The sequence below is a fragment of the Monodelphis domestica genome, chromosome 3 (assembly GCF_027887165.1).
Source record: "Monodelphis domestica isolate mMonDom1 chromosome 3, mMonDom1.pri, whole genome shotgun sequence".
Taxonomy (NCBI): domain Eukaryota; kingdom Metazoa; phylum Chordata; class Mammalia; order Didelphimorphia; family Didelphidae; genus Monodelphis; species Monodelphis domestica.
Genome location: NC_077229.1, coordinates 531,146,244 through 531,167,540, shown reverse-complemented (window position 1 = coordinate 531,167,540; position 21,297 = coordinate 531,146,244). Strand labels below are relative to the sequence as shown.

At 45.4% G+C, this 21,297-nt stretch overlaps 1 protein-coding gene across 2 annotated transcripts in view; it reads right to left on the bottom strand.

Annotated features, from left to right (window-relative positions):
* Positions 1-8,751: 8,751 nt before the first annotated feature.
* The window catches only part of CDC42SE2 (CDC42 small effector 2), a 119,126-nt gene continuing 106,580 nt past the window's right edge, over positions 8,752-21,297 (bottom strand). For both annotated transcript variants that reach the window (XM_007486206.3, XM_001364151.4), the window contains exons 4-5: positions 12,278-12,393; positions 8,752-11,637 (exon numbers count right to left, since the gene is read on the bottom strand). In XM_007486206.3, the coding sequence (XP_007486268.1) occupies positions 12,295-12,393 (99 nt within the window). In that variant the 3' untranslated portion in view covers positions 8,752-11,637; positions 12,278-12,294. The remainder of the gene's footprint in view (positions 11,638-12,277; positions 12,394-21,297) is intronic.

Here is a 21,297-nt window from a genome sequence, read left to right as displayed (position 1 = left end):
TTATGTGCCAACCGCCATTGGTGTGGTTCCATGTTAATACCCTTTTTGGAAATTACTCCTAAAATCCCCCATCTTTTGGGGTGATGTCTTTATGGGAACTCTTTCATGCTGGCTCCCAACAGCCCCAGAGTTCAGGCAGGCCACTTGATTTGGGGTCTATCATTTTCCCCTTCTAATACTGGAAGACATTGTGGTCTCTGGGAAGTCTAGCCTCAGTGGTAAACTGAGTGCTCAAGGTTGGACAGCCACTGTGGACTCACAGTTGTTGACTCTACTCTGTGGAATAGGCTATTCTACACCTCCATCGGACAGAGGCAAAGTATACACTAAGTTTCCCCTTTGAACGGTATATTTAAAGATTGGGGGGGGGGGAATTGGCACTGATAAGCTTGTAGAAAGAGCACATTGGATGTTTTACATTTACAAGGAATTAAGAAGTTACATCAAATTCTATGTGAGCAAGAAGTGGTAGAAATTGCTTCTACGTGAAAAGCAACTTAAGCTTCTAATGAACCCAAACACTGGTTTGGTAGAATGAATTTTTCAAACATTGCCAATGTTATATTCTTGGTTATATTGAATGGTTCTTTTATACAGAAGTAGAGATTTCAATAAGGCTGATATAAGAAATATGCAGCCAGAAGGAGACATGGCACTTCATTATCTTCATTCCTGTTATTTAAACAACAAATCAGAATGAAATGTTTATGGGAATATTGGTACTTGTTAAGAATTTGCACTAATTGTTGCATTTATAGTTGTGTAAAAGTTTTACAAGGTCAATCGTGGTCAACATCGAGTAGGGAAATGGAAATCATTTTGGAATGTCAATTCTGACATGACACATTGGCTCAGCTACAGCTATGCCACATGAAAGGTGAGCCATTAGTTTAAAATTTTGCATTCATTTCATGGTCATTTTCCGTGATCATTTTCTCAGATTATTTTTCCCATATATTTTCTTTGAAAAACTAGAAGTACATTGTAAGTACTACTAATGCTCTGATCTGGATATATGAATCAGAAATTTTATTTTTTGACATACCCATAAGTCTTATATAAGAAATATGCAGCCAAAAGTTGCCATGTCACTTCATTAGCTTCATTCTTGTTGTTTCAACAACAAATCAAAATGTAATGTTCATGGGAATATTGACACTTGAATTGATGTTTGTACTAATGTTTGAAAAATGTAAAAGATGCTCATCTATTTGGTATGCTGTTCAAAAAATGGGAGGGGGGAGAAAGAGAGAAAGTATTTTTAAGAGTATCTTTATCCATTCTTATTTCAACTGAGCAATTGGGATTTGATGCTCTTTTACTTTATTTTCTCTGAATATTTTGATTACCCTATGTTGTTTTTCTTTTTATGCATCTTGAAGTACGATTATTTTCTTATTACTTTTTTATCATTATTTTTAACCTATTATGAGACGTTTATCTTTGATTTTGATTACTAAGTATGAAGATCATTTTCATCATTATCAAATTATTAATACATTGAGAGTAAAATCTTCATTGTTGTTGACAATCACACTTACTTTTTACATCCAAAGTTCTTGCAATAAGTTTTGGTTGTCTATTTTGAATCACTTGAAGTATCATTTGATGATGCTACATGATTTTTATATTTTTAATTTGAGTGAAATTTTTCTCGTATTTTTATATCACTCACCCTTCATCTTATTTTTTTAACACAAAAAGGGGGGATATGTAGCATTCCAAGCATACTCACATCTAAGAAATATAACTGATATATGGATATTGTGTCTTCAGACACAAGGTTGGAACTCTGACATTTGTGGGTGGACTCTTGACCTAGCCATGCAAACTCATTAACATTTGGTGCATTGACATTTTGTGAGGACTCCAATTCCTTGGTAAAAGGGCGGGTTGAGGTCAACACACCCAAAAGGTGTCATCATTACCTTCCCATCCAATCTGAATTATCTATGCTTTCTTATCTGGTCATTGATCCTGGCTATCCCCAAGAAAGCCTGGGGTAAAGGCGTGATTCCCTCTCTTGTTCCAGCAATCTTAAAGCTTCACTACTGTCTCTTTACTAAGGCCTCTCTGGGCCACCTGTCTTACTTCCACCTGTCTGCAAGCTTCTCATATTTTCTTTTTAATTTTAAATTTAAATTTAAAATTTAAATTAAAAAAAAATTTAAATTTTTTAATTTTAATTCTTTGACCAAGGAAAAAAGCAGAGGGGATCATGCCTGCCCTATCTATTACTTTGACTTGTCTCTGTCTGTCATTCTTCACCCATATTCTCAGACTCCTTGCTCCTTCTTCTCCAGTCCCAGCCCACAAAGGAAAAATCCCTTTTTGTAACCACCACGACCAGGTTACAGACACCCTCATTCACAGGCCATGGTACCAACCCTGCAACCATATGTCTATGTGGCAGGCATCTTGGATTATATATCCCAAAGACTACGCATAATCAGAACAAGGGAAAGACAAGGATTCCCTCTCATCTCGAGAGGAAGTCTTTTTCTTTAACTACTGAAGATGTGACAACTTCTTATAATCCTGGCTATACATGGGCAATATGATATGTCCATGCACCTGTCCTATGATTACTTTATCACCTTAATTCAGGATCACTAAGGAGTGAACATCATTTTCTTATTATTTGATATGATAACTTGTGATCTTGGATGATGAAAATTGTTACGCTTGACATTGCTAAATGGAAATGAAGATCATTCTTATCATTTTTACAGCAGTATTGCTAAGTTATACTTCATTTTGAAATTGGATTGTGAATTCATTTTTGATTCTTTATCTGATAGCTCACTAGTATTCCTGTTTGTTGATTAAGTTTACAATTTCATTGTAACAGGATACCCTCTTATTTAATTTTTGTAAAAAAAAAAAAAGGGGTGGATATATAACCTACCAGGCATGGGGGTATGGTTGATGTATGAAATACTTGATCAGATCCATTCATGATCGATGTATCGGCAGTTCTAAGGGCAAGAGAATTCCCGGGCCTGAGCCACAAAGGCTTAGCCCTCACCTTGTCAAACCTCATTCCTCTGAAAAGCTCATGTCAGGAGAATCCCCGCCTCCTCTGATCTTGTCATTGTCTATGCAACCAAAGTTAAGAACTAGGTACTATGTCACCTATTCATTGATCACCACTCAATCCACAATAAAGGCTGGGGTGAGGCCCCCTGCTTTTTCTCTTGTTTCCTGCAACCTAGGAGTTCTCCCTGCTGTCTCTCTTTATCTGTCCTAGCGCCACTATTGGCCACGTCCTTCTATCTCAGAATTCTTACCTCCGCTTGGTCTCTTATGTCTCAGATTTTCCTTTCATGGTTTTTCTAAGGAAAATAGTATCAGGGGCCATCGCCGCTCCCATTTCAATTCACTTCTCTGTGTCTCTTGATTTATCACCCATTTTCTCCGACTCCTTTCTCCTTCTCGAGCCCAAACCCACTAAGGACATACATTATGTAGCAGCCGCAGGTTGGACTCTTATCCCAGGTTTCACAAAGATATATCATCTCACGATTCACTGACCTAACCTCGGTCACCATGACCATACGTGAAACATATGGGTACCGAAGACTAAGATTGCTGTGTCTTCCCTTTGGGCACTTGGGTTTCAGGACCCCAGCCCCACGACTTTCGGTTCACTCCCCCCCACCCCAGGAATTCCTTTTTACTTCCTGTACCCTAAAAGTGTATAAAACACCTGCAAATCGCAGCCTCGGGGCCAGCACTTTAGGTCCTCGGCACCAAGCTATATTTTGCTCAATAAAGTACCTCTTGTGTGTTGCATTACCGTGTGTGTGTGTGTATGTGTGTGTGTGTGTGTGTGTGTGTGTGTATGTGTGTGTGTGTGTGTGTGTGTGTGTGTGTGTGTATGTGTCCTCCATGGATTCTGAGCCAGAATCGGACATTATACCTTCAACCCAAAAGGCAGGAGTCCTAGACACGGAACAGAAGAGCAGCCTTAACACTGCTGCTGCTGCTGCTGCTCTTTGTGCTACAGCTGACCGCTCTGTGGCATCACATTCTGAGGGAGAGCCAAGAACACAAGGTACAAGTGGAGCCCAAGAGTGACCAGGCTACCCTACAGGTTCCCGTCATCTCTCTATCTAGGCAGGCACTGATGCCAGCACACAGTCAGCCAGCCAGCCAGCCAGTCAGCCAGCCAGCAGCGTCTAGTGTATTCTCTACCTGCTTCACTCCTTTCACAGACCTAGCCAGGACATGGTGAGGACCAAGGAGAATAGTGAACGTGCCGGTAAAAGGGACAGCTGTCTCATCCCTGCAAGGACAAGGTCCACCCTATGTTGCCAGGAACGACACTTCCCCCCTTTTGAGGTGAGGAGGGATGCATGGCTGGAGGAATGGGCATGCTTGCAGGGGAGGGTCATGCCTCCAGGGTCACACAGGACTTGCCTTTGTCTCCTCTATCCCTCCAGATCCTCGGTGGACACCACTCCAAAGGAGACACTTCCCTTACAAAGAACGCTCACAAGGTGTGTAAGCCAGAGGACGCCCACCAAAGGCTTTTCCACCAAAGGCATGTTGGTGATCTGACTGGCAGGAAGGGCAGGCTGAACACACTTTAGGGGCTCCGGTAGTTATACCAGGGGCCAGCCAGACTCTCTTAACAGAGTCCACCATGCCCGGGGTACCAAAGTGGCCATTAGGATGAACAGATTGGTAAATTTGGTGATGGAAACTTCTAGGGAGCAGGGGTTTTCCTTCAGATGACACCCACACTCCATGAATTGGTTTTGCTTTGAATTTTCCTTTCCATTTCTCCACTTCCTTTTCATTATAGGAAAGTGATCCATTTAAGTCATCAGTGGTTATTCATGTTCAAAGTAGTTCAGGCCCTCCTATGGCTGCTAGCTTGGCAGCAGCATCTGCTCAGTCATGTCCCCTGGAGACAGGGTCAGTGCCACCTCTATGGGCACAGCAGTGAACTAGAGCCAGGGCTTCAGGCAGCGGGAGAGCAGAAAGAACTTCCTTAATCATTTCTGCATCCGCTATGGAAGGAGAATACTGAGAGCACAGGGTGGAAGGCAGGTGTGTGACTGCTCTAAGGCAAAGTGGGCCACTCACGGCCAAGGTCCACTCCTATTTATGCCTGAGACGTCAGGATGTGTACGAGGCTTGGGGTCCAACTTGCACAGACCTCTAAAAGCTTATTTCAAAACCATTAAAAAAAAAAAAAAAAACCCTCCTCGGATGCAATACCAATATGTGGCCTCAAGAGGGAGACCAAGAGGCGAAGGGGGTGGGGGAGGGGGAGCTGAGCACCTGAGGAAGTTGGGGACCTGGGAGTGGGGCTACTGAAGGAGGGGACTTTCTGGTGGGTGTCCCCCAGGGAGAGGAGGGGCAGTGTGGGAGGCGGGCAATTGAGAGGGAGGGGCAGCTTTCAGGGGTAGGCCTGCCTATGGAGCTGACCAGTACAGGCAGCAGGCGGGACTACTGAAGAACCCAGAGGAAGAGGCAGGAGGCGGGCTCCGCGGCGGCAGCCACCCCCAAAGCCTCCTCCCCTCGGCAGAGGTGCCTCATGTGACCAACTTCGGCCCAAGTGCTGCTCCCCTACCTCACACAGTCCACACGCAACTTCCAGTCTTTTGCCTTGGGAGACATTAATGCTAGGCACAGCGACACAGGGAGGCTCTGACAGAAAAGGCGGGAACTTTCCGCTCCCCTCCCCCTCCGCCACGTGCCACCTGCCTGCCCCTACTGCGCCTGCCTGCCACCTGCCTGCCCCTGAGCGCCTGCGCTCCAAGCCTCCTGGCCTGCCTTTTACTCTGGGCCTGCGCAGCTCTTCCACACACCTCCTTCCTCCACCCCTCCCTTCAGCTGGAGCCCTTGCTTTTGCCACACTCTGCAATTGGGGTTCGGGCTCCAAACACACATTAAGGGATACACCACCAGCAACCAGGGGAAAGGGCACAGTCCCCACCCCCACACCTCCGACCTGGGACTGGCCTTGCCTCACATCTATCCCTTACAAAAAGCCCGGGTTCGGTGGAGGGAAAACAAAAAACAAAAACCTATTTGGTATTGACCTACAATGCCCAAAGGAGTCCCAGTGTTCCCCTTCGCCTTCCGAAGGGGGAGACCTGTCTAAAGAAGCTTCGCCAAAAACAAAGAAAAACCCCCAAATCACATGGCCCGAAATCGCCAAAGTAGTCCCCAAAGGGGAGACTTTGGTAGGTCCCCAGAAGAGCTATTCAGCTGCTGCTGCTGCTGCTACCCTTGACAGACAACTCCCTCCCACCCCGGCATGGACCCCCTGGGGAAGGGGGCAGCACCCTACCCAGTCTTCTCAAGGCCTCCATCATTTTCCTTGCCACATTGCTGACAAGAGGCTGGCATCCAACACCACAAGGAAGGTGAGCGGCAATGGATTCATTACACTTACCTTCCAGAAGCACCTTTGTGACGGGACCTTCATTTCACCAGGGAGGGAAGAAAGCAGGAAGGAAGGCAAGGGCAGGGAGAACAACTTTGGCAAAAACCAAAAGGAAAGAAAGGTGCAGGAGCTTCACCTACTAGCTCTACAAGATGCATGCCCTCCCACCCAGAGACCATCTTCTTCCTCTCCATTTAGGCCGACAGGAACAAGGCTTCGATGGCAGAACAGATTTGTGCCTTAATGCTACTGCTGCTGCTCTTTCTCCTGACCACTCCATGGCATCGCCTAGAGTGGCCTGCTTACCCTGCTTGCTTCATCCAGCTCTTCCTCAAGGCAGGCCTTTCTCCCCGCAGCAAGCCAACCCGCAACCTGTGAATCTTGAAATTTCTCAGACTTGGGAATGTTAAAGGGGATTTTTTATTGGGACATTTCCCTATTGGAATTATTTCCCATTTTAAACAGTGAAGCTACTTAGATCTAACATGTGAGAACTCTACTTGGATCAGAAATGGGAGGACCTCTACTCCACCCTTAGTTAAGACTGCTTTAGGGGAGAAAACTCCTTGCTGAACAATGAAAAATACTTACAGCCATACTTAAGGCATGCCTATTTTTAGAACGAATACAAAGGGGTGCTAAGTACCTATAAAGGTCAGGCAACTTGTAAACTTAGAAGGAGGAAAGAGGAAAAAACTTACTTAGAGATTCTAGCCTACTCAGGTGTGGATTAGAATGGGCTGTCCTTTGGAAAACGTCTACTGTGATTGGTAGATGGAAGAACTTAGGGGAGGTGACATAGGAGAAAACCTGCTAAATAAGAAAAAGGCCAGTCTGTTGGAGAAGGCTCGCTGGAGCTCCTCTGAGGAGACTGTGTCTCTCTGAATCCTTGCTTGGACAAATCTTGTGGTGAGTGATAAAGGCCTGACTGATTCTTTCTCTTAAGGGCTTAGGCCTGGGTTGGCCAGGGCCACCCTGGGCTGGCCTATCCTTTTCTCATTATTCCCCTTTTTCTCTTTTTCTCTCTCTTTCTTTGATTCCTCATCATATTATTAATTAAATTCTCTATAAAACCCAGTTGACTTGGGTATATTCATAATAGGGAATATTTCCCTGGTGACCACCTTATATTTGATAAAAAAGAAGACACTGTAGTGAAAACATATTTTCTGCGGTCATAAATTTACTCATCCACTCTTTATCTACTACAATTTAAGTCTTCCACCATTTTAACCATTACAGTTTATGGCATCCACTCTTTTAAATGCCACAAACCTCCCGTGCATTCTTGGCCTGGCTCTCTTACTTCCAAGACCTAGCCAGGACATGGGGAGGAGGTGGGAACATCCTGAGCATGTGAAGGAGGCCAAAATGACCAGCCTTGGAAAAACAGGACGTCCTAGGCCTTACCAGCCTTGAAAAGTTTGTCAGAACCATAAATATGTCAAACCCCAAGTACCAGATAAAGGCCAGGAAGACCCCAATAAATGTCAAACTACAGGCCAGGAAGACCCCAATAATATAGAATTGTCAAAGTTCCAAGAATAGTGGGAAGCAGATGAGAGCCATACATGCAGGCAAAATTCCAAGGATGGTTGATAAGGGGCTGGAAAGCCAGGCCTACAGAAAAGTATTTCAAGCCCAGCCTGTCAGAAGCAACTTGGAACTCTGATGGCAGAGGTTCCCACTGATGCGCATATCAGTTTCACAATAAAGGCTTTCTCCTGGCTTGATTACATTGTCCGTGGACTTCCTTGGTGGTGGGTGAAAATCCGGACCTTAACAACAGGTTACCAAGCTGTGTGCAGGAATTGACTGGCCCACGGCGGAGCCTTATGTCGCACCTCCCCTGCCTTAGCTTCCGAAGAGCTTTTGGCCACAGTGCTCGGTCTTCCAGGGACTGAAAATCCCCCCCTCCCCCCATTTTGGGCCCTTAGACTTGGCGGAGGTTCCAAGACCTCACAAGGCACCACCCTCCTGTCTGCTAGGCAGGTTAGTTGCCTCACCTAAGAGCCTGAGGGCGGGGCCACATGGGGGCCTGCACTGCCATTGGCTCTTCCATGCGCAGACTCCGCCTCTCGGGTCAGGTCAGCGCCTTTTCTGTAACTAGGAAAGGGAGGCCTCCAGCAAAGACGGGCTTCTCGGTCTTCCGGCTGAGCCTCCCCGGCCATATCACTTCTTGGAGAACAGACCCGTTCCCAGGGGGAATTCACGGTAAGTCCGACTTTTGGGGGGGAATCATTTCAAAAGGCTGCTACCGAGTCTCCAAGGACGTGGCCATAAAATAAGCAAAGTTCATTTTGGAAAAGCGAATGCCGGAGCAGGGAAGAAGGGAAAGGCAGCGCAGAAACCGGAAGAAAACATTTATTGAGTCAAAGCGAACACTTTCATTTCAATATCTCCAAGCCAACATGGGAATGACGTTGTTCAAGAATGAACACAGTTTACCAAAAACGTGGGCTCTAAAGTATGCTACAAAAATATGCCAATTTTCCCCAGGGAAGAGTGAACAGCAGCAAGCTCTGAATTGATAATTGATGGCAAAAGGAACAACTACTGTAATCACAACATTTGTCTGTGGACGGGCCAACTGTATTGTAATACTGACTTCCCTTCCTAAATCCCCCTTTTGCCCCACTCACCCCTCATTTTGCTTTTCACAGATCGGCACCACTTCATGGTTAGCCGCCATTATGCAAGTTACCTCCCAGTGTAAAAATAAATGCATTTTCTTAAAGTGGGCTAGACACGAAACTGGGCCAAGTGGGCTCTGTTTTTTAATGAAGTTATTTATTAGTGAATGAATTTCGAAGGCTTTTCCATGGCTACAGGATTCCCGTTCTTTCCTCCCCTCCTCCTACTCCCCTCCCGTTGGGCTATTTTTTATTTGCTTCCATTTTAAAATGAGAACTGTTTGGCCCTTAGACCTATTGAAATCAACCTTTAAAATGCCTGAAAGTCAGTCAAAACCAGCCTCAAAACTTCAACATCCTTCTTACTTTTCATCCTCAGTAGGAAAAACTCCAGAAAAGGTGGTTCCACATTTGGGAAGTTTTTGTGTCCTTTAAAGGTAAATCTCCTCCCTGTGACAATCATCCACAGTGGTTTAAAGGTATCGTTGGAGCAGTTTGGAAAGTGATGGACTGAGAAAACAAAGTCCTTGCTTACAACATTGGGTCTTCTGGAACAGGAATGTGCAGAGTGGCAGGCCTAGAATTAGGAAGGTCTGAGTTCAAATTTGACCTCAGACATTTATTAGCTGTCTAACCCTGGGCATGTCACTTAACCCTGTTTGCCTCACTTTCCCCATTTGTAAAAAGAGCTGGAGGAAATAGCAAACCACTTCAGTGTTTGTGCAAAGAACACTCCAAATGAGATCACAGAGAAGGAATAAACAACTGGAATATCTCTAATGGGAGGGAAAATGGACTCCACTCTAAAGGGAAGAAAAACATGATTTGGAAGAGACAATGACTTCTGGATCCTCCTGCTGTTCTATTTCAGCCCTCAGGGAACAAAAGCAAGGTAAGACCTGCAAGTACTGCTCCTCCTGCAGGGTAGCAGCCCTGCATTGGGCACAATATGCTTCATGTGCAGCTGAAGAATTTCCATACAGGAAACAGTGGAAACCGAGGAGCTGGCCTGTAACTGTTACCTGTTACAAAGAGCGCTGATCTTTTCAAGTGCGAGCAAGCCTCTGATAACATTGTAGGGAGGGATGATGCAGCACTCAGTCTGCCAATACTGCCTTGGGAACAATGCTGGGCCAGGCACAGGTGGATCTCCAGAAAGAGGAAATGCAAGAAGATGCAGTAAGGACAAGGGCGACTTTCCTGCCAAAGCCCAAGGAGAAGATGATCTTCACTAAGGAAAAGGATCTGGGGGCCAGCAAGGAGACAGCAGTCTGGCACTCTTGGGCAAACCTGCTTGCATCTGACCAAGATGGCGGTTTCCTTTCCAGGGAATCCACGTAGGAAGTGCCAGAATAAGATGCTTCATGCATCTAGCACTGACTTCATTCGTTGTTTCAGCAGGAAGTGAGGCTCAGCTGAGAGGGAAACAGGAAGTCATCAGATGACATTTCCTTCTTCCCATCCGTTTATTTCCAGGCTGGTGGGGATACTCGGGTTACCCTACTGTTCGATCACAGGCAGGCACGGAGGAGCTGGATTGGGCACGTGCTTTTGAAAGAAATCCACAGAAAATCAAACCAACGACTCTATTCTGACAACCGTGATAGCAAGACGTGGGGATGAGGAAGGGGAGAAGAATCAGCTCTAGAATCTGGAGACAGTGCAATATTCACGTACTTTGGAACCTGAGCAAAAGGCTTCTCGCCTCTCAAGAGTAAAAAGTGACCCTGTGAGTGCGCTGCTATGAGCAACGTAAGCTGGCCTGGAAACAGCTAGATGAAAAACCCAAGCCTGCCAACTGTGTGGGGAGCAGTTCAACATCCTGATGACGGGCAGTCTAAGGAGGAACATAAAAGAAGACAGCAGGGAGGAGAAGGGAAAAGAGAGAGCATGGATGGAAGCACTCATCTGCTCTTTGCAGGCTTGACGGCGTCCTTTTAAATAAATATACTCAACATTTACAACGTCGTGTCTTCTGAACGCCAGCTTTGTTTCGTTTCAAAATGGCAGAGGACGAAAAGGGACGCCGAAGGAAAGCAGCTGTGATGAGCGATCTTTGCTGTGATGCCGAGAGAGTGGGGGCCACCCGGAAAACTTGGCGGCTTCCTCAAGCCCAGGGGCTCAGCCGGGCTTCCAACAAGAGGAGAAAGGGTCGTCGTGCTTGTCCAGAGACCAACCTTCTCTGGCATGCCCGGGACCGAAGTCAGGACAAGAAAGGTGCTGGGACAGGCGGTTTAGAGGAAACGAGGGGCAGATGCTAAAGCCAGTCGCCTACCGGATAGGCCTTGAGAATACGCCTAAGACAGAACACCGCAAGCCGGGCTACTCTATAGTCACGGTGCGGGGGAAGCCAGACGCACGCACGCCGCTGGAAGGACGACGAGATCCACTTCAGCGTCTTTGGAGCACGGCAGAGAAACGTCACCAGAGCCGTCACGAGAGGACGAACGCGGTCCCGGCCCATTTCTTTCTCAAAATGAACACGTGAAGCAGGCTCAGCCCGCGCGCCCCAATTCCAAACCAGAAAACAACTCCCAAAGCCCCAAATCTCCAAATCAAAAACCCCAAAACAGTAGACGAGATCCGGAAATTCACACGAACCTGTGAAGACAAGAAAAACAAGCCAAGTTAGTTCCAACATTACTGAGAATATTTAGACTCTTGTTTTGGTTTTAAGAAGCTTCTCATTTTAAAGTTCAAGTAAGACACTGTTAAAAGGGGAAACGGATGTCATTCTTTGGGTCTGTCGTAGACCATAGAAAATAGGCACTCTGAACTGAACTGAACTGAATTTTAAAAAAATAGTACCTGGATGGAGAGCCAGGCCTAGAGACGGGAGGTCCTGGGTTCAAATCTGGTGTCAGACGCTTCCCAGTCTGTGACCCTGGGCAAGTCACTGAACCCCCACTGCCTAGCCCTGACCACTCTTCTGCCTCGGAGTACAGTATAGATTCTAACATGGAAGGGGAGGGTTTAAAGAAAATAGGACCTCAATTCAGAAAGCCGAAGGACGGAAAACTGGGCCAGGCCTCTGGCCAAACTGGATTTCCCTGTCAAATTTAGTCCACGGGGAAGAGGTCAGAAATGGCAGTCCTGGTAGCTCAGTTACTTTGAACTGGCCTCAGTTGACAACTCGGACGCACGTCTGCCTGTGTCAGGACTAGAAATCGCGAAGTGCAGAGGTCTGCTTCCTGGACTGAGCACCCCTTGAGTGGGACGTGCAGGGTTCTCAGACACTCACTCGAGGGACTCCCAGAGTTATCCGGCCTTTGTCTCCACCAGCTGCATCTGGCCATTGGAAGGCATCCCCCCGCCATAGCCTCCTTTGGACTGCATCTGGCTCTGTATGGAGCTGACCTAGAGGAACAGGAAGGGGAAAAGCAAAGAAGCCGCTTTTAGCTCGAATCCCCACCTCGGTGCCACTTGCTCTGCTGACGAAGGGCCTTCCTAGAAGCGCTTCTCTGGGCTTAAAGCTCTGCCCCGAGCAAGCCCCCCCCCCCCCAACACATGACCTCGGAGGGTGAAAAGGGCAGAGGGAAGAGCGGACGCCCAGGCAGCCTCCCTTGGCCCAGGCACGTTTTCCTTATCCTGTATTTTCTTTAATCCTTAACTTTTAATAAACCTCTAAAAATGTAATCCTCCTTGCAGAGAAAAACTAATTTCTACCTGCCTCAGTCTCCCCTAAATTTTAATCTTGACAGTTTGGCGTAACCACTTCGGGAGAAAAAACTCTCAATCTTCTGATTTCTTTTCTGATCTTAAATTCAGTTTTAATATCTAGTGCCTAGAAATATTTTTTTGAGCCACATCTCTCTGGTCAAGGTGATTTTTTACCCTCGCAAAGCTGCTGCTCGATCCAGACCTGTTGCGTTTGCCGCCCACCCCACCCGGCTCAGCTGCGTTTGCCTGCGGGCGTTCAGCCCCCGATCCAGACCTGATTCAACCAAGATCGCAATCACTTGGTGACCTGCCTGCCCAACAAACCCAGATCCTTGACGGGTAACAAAACGGGGGGGGGGGGGGGGAAGGGGGTGGTATTGGCTCCACGTGGGCGGCCTGGGCTCCACGTGGACTGGGGCAGGAGGAGGTAATCAGAGCAGGGGAGAGAGAAAGGGAGAGGAGAAGAAACAGACTTTTCAAACAGAAACTTAATAGCAATGGGCTGTTTAAAAGGATACCTTTTGACTCTTCTGGTAATTTCATTGACTTCACCTGCCTGTCAGGGAGCAGACTCAGCCCAAAGATTCAACTTTAACTTTGAAGGGGCAAATGCGTGGCCCAGCAAACTGGGAGCCAGGCCCAGAGACGGGAGGTTTCTAGTTGAAATCTGGCCTGAGACACTTCATGGCCGTGTGGCCTGGAGCAGATCGCTCAGACCCCATTGCCTAGCCCTTACCACTCTGCCTTCGGACAATAGACATTTAAATGGATAAACACCCCCAAGGAACTTCAAAGAGACTAAAGGATAAATTTTGAGGCATTTCAAACTCCAATGGTTTATAAAAATCTCTGTATTCTATTGCATTGCTTGGTTTAAGATTTAACTTTGTGATGTTAAATTCATATATTACTGGATTGAATATTATTCTGTTACGCTGAAGGTTGATTGAATTTATTTTGAATGTACTGAGTTTTGAAATTCTGTTGTTTTTCCCCTATAATTGTGCTAAAAAAAATTATTGTAATTAAGCCCATATGACAAAAAAAACAGCCTTTCTATTTTGACTTGTAAATTCTCACATAGAGGATGGATGGACTTCAGGACTGGTTATAATTGTATAACCACCTTTGGAAAATTTAATATGCTAAATATCTCAACTGATTTTAAGGGTTTTTAAATATGATTTTTGGAATTTTTTTTTAACAATCTCTGGTTATTTTGCCTGCCCCTACCACGAGGTAAGGCCAATTGTAGCTGAAGCGAAATACATTTTATAACCCCCCAACCTTCCCGCTTTTTTAAATATGTGAATGGAAGTTGGGCAGTTAATCTCAGGGCATTTGTACCCCTAAAAAGCCTCCAAGATAAAGGAGCACCGCTTTATTTATGCTCCTCAGCTCACTATTTTATTTGCACCAGAATGATATATAGATTTCTTGATTATGTTCTTAACCCAAGATGAATTTTATCTTGTTTAAATATATATATGTTTATTACCAAGGTTGAAAGATTTGCTACATTTGTAAAAATTGTGACAAATATCCATCAATTCATAGGCTTTTAAATGTCATACAACTTATGTGAAATATGATAGTGTGTTTGTTTGCTATTGTAATTAATTGGGCTAGTGAGAATTTTGGGGATTGTATGAAACTACATATTTGTACTACTGTTCAGTTCATTTGCCTTCTGCTCACAGTGATCATGGCCAGATATTAAGAGGAAATGGATCTCATTTTTGGTGAGAAAGCCTTGCATTTTATATTTCCTTAGCTGACACAGAGTGTCAATGATTATAAGCTACATTTTTGAATTTTTAAAGCTCTTTTATTATTATATTTTTCTTGCATGTGCAATATACTATTTGTTTTTTAATTATTTTTCTCTCCTTTTTATATTTGAAGCACATGTCACCAGCATTAAGATTTTCTTTAACTTTTGATTTTTTTTATTTTTGATTTTTTGATTTTCAGTACTACAAGTTTAAGATGCATTCACTAATGCATGCCCAAAAAAGCTAGAGACTATAAAAATGATGCCACTAATTATTTAAATAAATTATGGGACTTTGCTTAATGATTCTGTCTGATTCCAGGACAAGAGCTACACACAAGAGCTATTGCGCAGAGCCAAAGAAAAGCCAATCCAGGATGGATTGATGCTCGTCTAGGCCAATCCAAAGGTCTTGAACCGAGTGTGAAGACTCGAGGTTACTGTGTTTATCATTGCTAGACGTAGGCTTTCCTTGTGTCCACACTCACTCTGAAGATACTCACAGACGAGTATCTCAACCCTGGCTCCTATAATCTGGTCCCTCTTTTCTGCCTCATAGGGTGCTACCTTTCTGTAGTCCTGGCTACTGACTGGGTAAATGCCTCATTGCTAGATCATTTTGATTGGGCCCTGATTCAAGGACCCGTTATAGATTTATTTTTCTTTACTTGGAATCTTTACATATAAGACTTTGATAGTCTATATTTTCATCCAGAAATTTTTTTTCTTTTCTTTGGATTTTTCTGATGTCTTTTTAATATCTCTTGCCAATTGATTCATATACCTCATACCTCAGCCGTGCATCCCTAAGTGATTCTGTATTTGTCAATCACCCTCTTAACGGGGGGAATGTAAAAATATCATTATTTAAATGGCCAAGTTTAAATTCCTTTTGAGAAGAATTTTAGGTAAAGAAGATGCTCCCTCTCTGAATCCAGAACCGAACTGTTGGAGAGGCCACCGTGAAGAAGCCTCCAGACCACAAGCTGCACAAAATTGAACTTTGGGTGTGGTTGATTGAACATTTATTTGTATGTATACTCTCATGCCAAAGGGGGCTGCCTGCCCCCTAACTGGCTTTCTGTCAATGCGTCCAGCAATTATTGTTTTTTTTTCCTTTCCTCTTATCCTCAAATTATCGTAATCTTTAAATTGATTCTGCTTTTATGATCCTTTGGGGAAGGACTTCTTCCCAGAGGATCAAACAGGGGAATGTAAAAATGGACTGGAATCCAGGACTTCAATCCCCACAAGCCTTTGCTCCACTTCCCCAAAATGCTTTGCAATCTCACGCAATTCTGAGGTGGGCCGAGATTGAGGAAGGATTTAAGCTGGTGGCAAAGGTTTTGGGGTCTCTTTTTGGACTTCCGTTTTGGAGCAGACGGGGCTCTTTCCTTAATGTAGGTGAGGTCTTGTCTAGGCCTCTGGCCTAGGCACGTTTTCCTTATCCTGTATTTTCTTTAATCCTTAATAAACCTCTAAAAAATATAATACTCCTTGCAGAGAGAAACTCATTTCAGATGCCTCCGTCTCCCCTAAATTTTAATCTTTACATCGGACCACTTTGGAAATAAACAAGCTCCGGTGAGTTGCGATGGCGACCACGAGGGGGTGAGGGAAGCGGTGAAAGAGGAGGCCGGACGGCAGTGAGTCCCCAGCCTTGGGCCAGCCAAGGGGGCACCAGGCTGAAATGCTCATCGATTCTTAGTCTATGTGGCGACACGAGGTTTTACGCTACGGACAGCCCGGAGGAAGGTGTTGGACACGGCCTGCCCTCCGTGGAACATCTCTCTTGGGCCAGCCTGAGATGTCCAGTCAGGCCACTTAGAGCTTGGTGGGGCAAAAGCACAGGAACCATCCACAGACAAACTGGCGTTGAGTGCAATGGGGAGTCCTTAGGGAGATGGGAGGGACTCACATCCTGAGAAGAGGACAAAAGCTGCTGCCGGTCCAAGGCTCGGACCTGAAGCTCCACCCATCGGCGATTTCCCAGAATCCTCTCTTCTCTTGCTTCTTGCACTGCTCCATTTCCCCTCCGTGCTAACATCTCCCTTCCAGCTCCAAGTGTCCGAGGCAGGAAGATTTCACTTACAGCAAGTTCCTGTTTGCGTTCAGCTTTCTCCTTGTCTGCTGGGATGCTCGGCCTAAAGGTGAAAAAGGGGCCCCAGCGAACACTTCCTGCTCCAATGCCAGCACTTTGCAGACGAAGATGCTGAGGGCCACGAGGGGAAGCGCTCACAGGAAGTGGCTGCAGCTCTGCAGGGTTCCTTCTATCATCTGCGTTCACTCTCAGAAGCGTGCACACCCCACTCACACTCGAGGGGGGGAGGCCTGCGAGCCACGTGTGCCAGTGGGCGACGAAGGAGAATCGACTGACGGCCCCCCGGGCTGTCCTAAGCAAAGCTCTTGCTGTAACTGGTCCATGTAAAGTGGAGGAAAGTCACAGGAAGTGACAAAGAGGAAGGCCTTTCAAAACACCAAGAACTTCCTGCGAAGGGTGCCTTGACTCTGAGGATCTCTGACTGCTTCTGCTCTCCTGGATCCTCTGAAGGGACCAGCCTCAGGAGAGGCCTCCCCTCCTGAGAGAGGCTCCCGCTAAGGGCCGATTAGCCCTGCCTGGGTTGAGCCTGGGGCAGGAACAACATACTGAGGCTAGATAGCTTACCCTCTTCTCGCTCCAATTTTTCTTACTTTCACTCTTTCCATATTTTATACCTAAATCTCTTTGGGAGTATATTCCAGTGACTCTATTCTTAAATAAGCCGGTCCAGCCTTTTATAAGAACCCTTTTTACCCCTTTTAGTACTTTATGATTTCTTGTTTAGCCCTGATTTGTCCTAGGATTGATACTAAGTATCAGTTCCGAGGCTAAAGAGGGCCAATGACAAAACAATCAGGGTTAAGTCACATGCCTATGATCACAGACTAGTGATGGCGAACCTATGGCAATGGGTGGCAAAGACGGCACACAGAGCACTCTGTGGGAATGCGGCCGCCCTACCCACCCTCTCAGAGCTGCTGCCCTCCCCCTCTCTAACCGGGCTGGGGGCATTCCTCACTTCACCGGCCCCTTTGCAGGAGGAGGGGCCTGTTAAGTTGGCGGCTCAGGCAGCAGAGCTGGAGGGAAGCTAAGTGCTCAGGCCACTCCCCTCCCCTCTCCACACTCCCTCAGGATATTCCTCACTTCACCCACCCTCTGGCCAGCAGCCCAGTGGGAGCACTTTCTCCATCCTTGTGTAGGCTAATAAGTTGTATGGAGGAGCACAGCACTCGGTCTGTGGGGGGATGGGGTGGGGCCTGGCACGCCTTCTCTAAAAGGTTCACCATCACTAGTCTAAGTCAGTTTTTGAACCCAAGATCTCTTCTCTCCTGGGCCTGGGTCTCTGTCCATTGAGTTCCCTTGTTGCTCCCAAAGTTGACTTTCATTCAGTAACATGGACTGCTCTGTGGAGCAGCCTCTGTATAGTCAGAAATGGTGCTTTAAAATGCTACTCACTAAAACGCATGCACTTTCCTCCTAGGAGAGCCCCCCAGGCCCGTGTTGGGCCTACTGTAATCTTTCACATATAATTCTATCATGTATAGTGACTGTTTCCCGGGCCACAGGACATAGAAAACCAAAAAAAGGAATCCAAGCTAATAGCCAGAGGAACCAGACCCAGCTATTTACAAGCCCAAACCATCGTGCCTCAGTGGCCCCGAAGATCATTAAGGTACAGCACAGAGATTAGAATAACGATGACATCATTACAATCATGATGATTCTGTTGTCAATAAAATTGAAATGATGTTCTATAATGTAGTCCCTCTTAGGCGGACTACAGAGGATGTTCTTGAACTCAGAGGCAAGCTTGAGTTACCTGGGAATTCCCTGATGTGATCCCTGGGATGTCAGAAAGTCGTGTCAAAGAGAAATGCCTTCACAGCTTTCTCTTAAAGTTGGGGATGTAACGCTTCAGTAGCAAGGTGGCTGGGGGGGAGGATCAGGTCCAAACTCGTCTTTCCTCCTCTTTCTTCTTCCTCCTTCATCATCATCTTCATTTTCCTTCTCTTTTTAGCTTTGGAAATGTTCCCCCCATCTAGAGCCATAGTAATTCTAGCTTCCTACTATGTTTGCTTGCCAGCTGCACCAGGATAGGCTGCTTCGCTTCCCTGGGCACTTCAACATTGTAAGGTGTGCCAGAGCTGACCTTTTCCACAGGGAGCTAGAGAGGGCTCTCACCCACTCACCCATCAGAAGAATTCTCTGAGCCTTGGATTCCATTTGCCATCCCTGCCTTTGCCTCCAATGGATCTCATTTCATCCCTGATCACTTCCAACTTGAACCTCATTTTGAACTCGTCTCTTTTCACTCCAGTCACTGCATGTGATTAAAAATGATGCCTGTGAGACTGAAATACAATTTTATACACGTACGACGTGTATACACACACACACACACACACACACACACACACACACACACACTTCCAATTCCATGGTCCCCAGACTAAGAACTCCTGCCTTGGACTAGAGCGATATGTCCTTTGAAAGCCATTTGTTGAATGAAACGATTCCACAAAGTCCGTCTGTTCCAACTGGTTGAGGAATCTTCTAACAGCCTTTGGATCCTGCTTGAAAGGCTTATAATGGAATCTCACAAACCTCTGAGGAGGAACAGCTTTGGCCTCGGCTTGGGCCTTCTCCCTTTCCCTCCAGCTAGAAGACTCTCTTTGAAGTGAGCTTCAATGAGCTTCCCATCTACCTCTCCTGTACCAGGAGGACCCTCAGATCAGCTGATGGCAGCAGGATCTGCACCGAGAGGCTAAGGATAAGCTGGAGAGTTACAGTTCCATAATGAGCCCCCCAAGAAGTTCTTCTGTTAAAGGGAAACTTGCTGGGCCCTTCATGAGTTGCAGGAGAGCGCTTCAAGCCAACTGCAGCAGGTATGAGGCTCCCTTTTTCCACAGATGTATCTAAAGTTGGGCCCATTTTCCTCAAACACATAAAGGTTTGTGCTTGTAGGAGAGCGAATCACAGCCCTGAGGGGGGGGGGAGGGGTGTAATAACTGATCTTAATTGTACATCCATTTCTAAGAGTTCCTTATGGCTGGCTGACTACTTATTTTCTGAGGGTGGAAACTATAAATATGGAGATAAAATAATTTCTTCTGGATAAAGCTTATCCTTCATACTTTTTGCAAATTAACATTTCTCTACTGTCCTTTGAGTTCCCCATTTTGATCCTGATGTGCCCTGAAATGTCCCATAAGCCCTGCCAAGTAGCTGTATACAATAAAAAAATAGAAACAATGACTAGTTGATTAGAATGGAGCTACTTTTCACGTAAGACATAGGAGCTCCTTAGATTGACAATTTCGAGAAAATTCCTCACATCAGTCTTTAGACATAACCCAAGTCCTTGGCCGGAGATCTGTGAACAGGAAAAATAGGTCTGTTTCCCAGTTCAAAAAATGGCTCAATTTCCACATTTGCTGCTTTTCTTGGTCTGCTCAGAATAAGGCAAAAATGACCTCAAGTTGCCCCAGGGTACATATCATTAGCATCTCATTTACATTGTGGTTTGCCCTCCCCCTCCCCAGTAGGCAGAGTGAACCATGGGTAAAGTGACATCAGTTCCCTGGAGACACAGGACAACTGCCCAAACAAATGACCCCTTTCTCAGTAAGTAATAAGCACTCCTGAGGACACTCTTACCTTACACATGTTTTACTCTCTCTCATTCTCTACCTTTACTTCTCATACCTCCTTATCTCCTTACCTTACTTTACTTACTATACTCGCTACTCTCTTACTATATTCTTTTATAATAAAGCTGGTTTCCTTGGAATGGTGTCGGTTTTTTGGATCAATTTGATCAATTTGCAGTTCTGAGGACTATCTAACATTTCCCTAAAACAGCTAAACATTAAAATAAAATGTTTTACTTCAGGTAAAATAAAATGTTTAAGCTTTGTGTTTGGCTTTTTTGTTTATTCTAACATTTTGTATACCTTGTATCCTATGGACAGATAAAATGCCTTTATTCCCCCTGGGTCGTCTGCTGTTATGGATGAAATGATCAATGAAAATTCTCAATATTCTATTTATAGCATCACAATTTGCCCTGAGCTAGTAAATATATCATTCAAAAATTTCTTAGGAACATCAAGTATGTGGGGAAAGTTGCACAGAAAGGGTTTGGAATGTTGGAGAGACTGATTGACAACAAAGGCAGTTGGAGGGGGAAGAGGAGAGACTTGGAGATTGACAGTTGCTCTCTTGAGAACTCTTTCCTGGACAGGAAAGCTCTCTCCTACCTCTCAGGATAGAAACTACCTCTATTCCTAGATTTTCCCCAACTGTCTGCTCTACCTGGATTCCCATGATTTTGTCATCAAACAAAAGGATTTAAGGGGAGCGGTTTGAACTGTAAGGCCAGTCTTTAGGGGCATCAGCCTGAAGAGACAGGCCCAACCAGCTCTGAAAGTCAGAACTTTTCTTCCTCTCGCTGTCTACTGCTAAAGACTTTGAACTTAAGAAAGCTTGCATAACTATAGTATAGAAAAGGAATAAAAGAAACCCTCCACACGCCTGTGAGGTTGGGGCTCAGCTCAAAAGCTGAGAGAGACTTGAAAACCAATCTATGATAAAGTATAGGGCAAATGCCTTTAGTTAATTAGACACAGTCATAAAATCTTTGTAAGGGTGGTGTAAACCTTAAAATTCCTTAGACTTATAAATGTTGGAAATTTCACCATTGGGAAATTTCATACTTGAAAAATTTCCTATTGATAGTGGGTCTTGTCTATTGGAATGTGAACCCCATTGGCATGGGAGGTTCCTC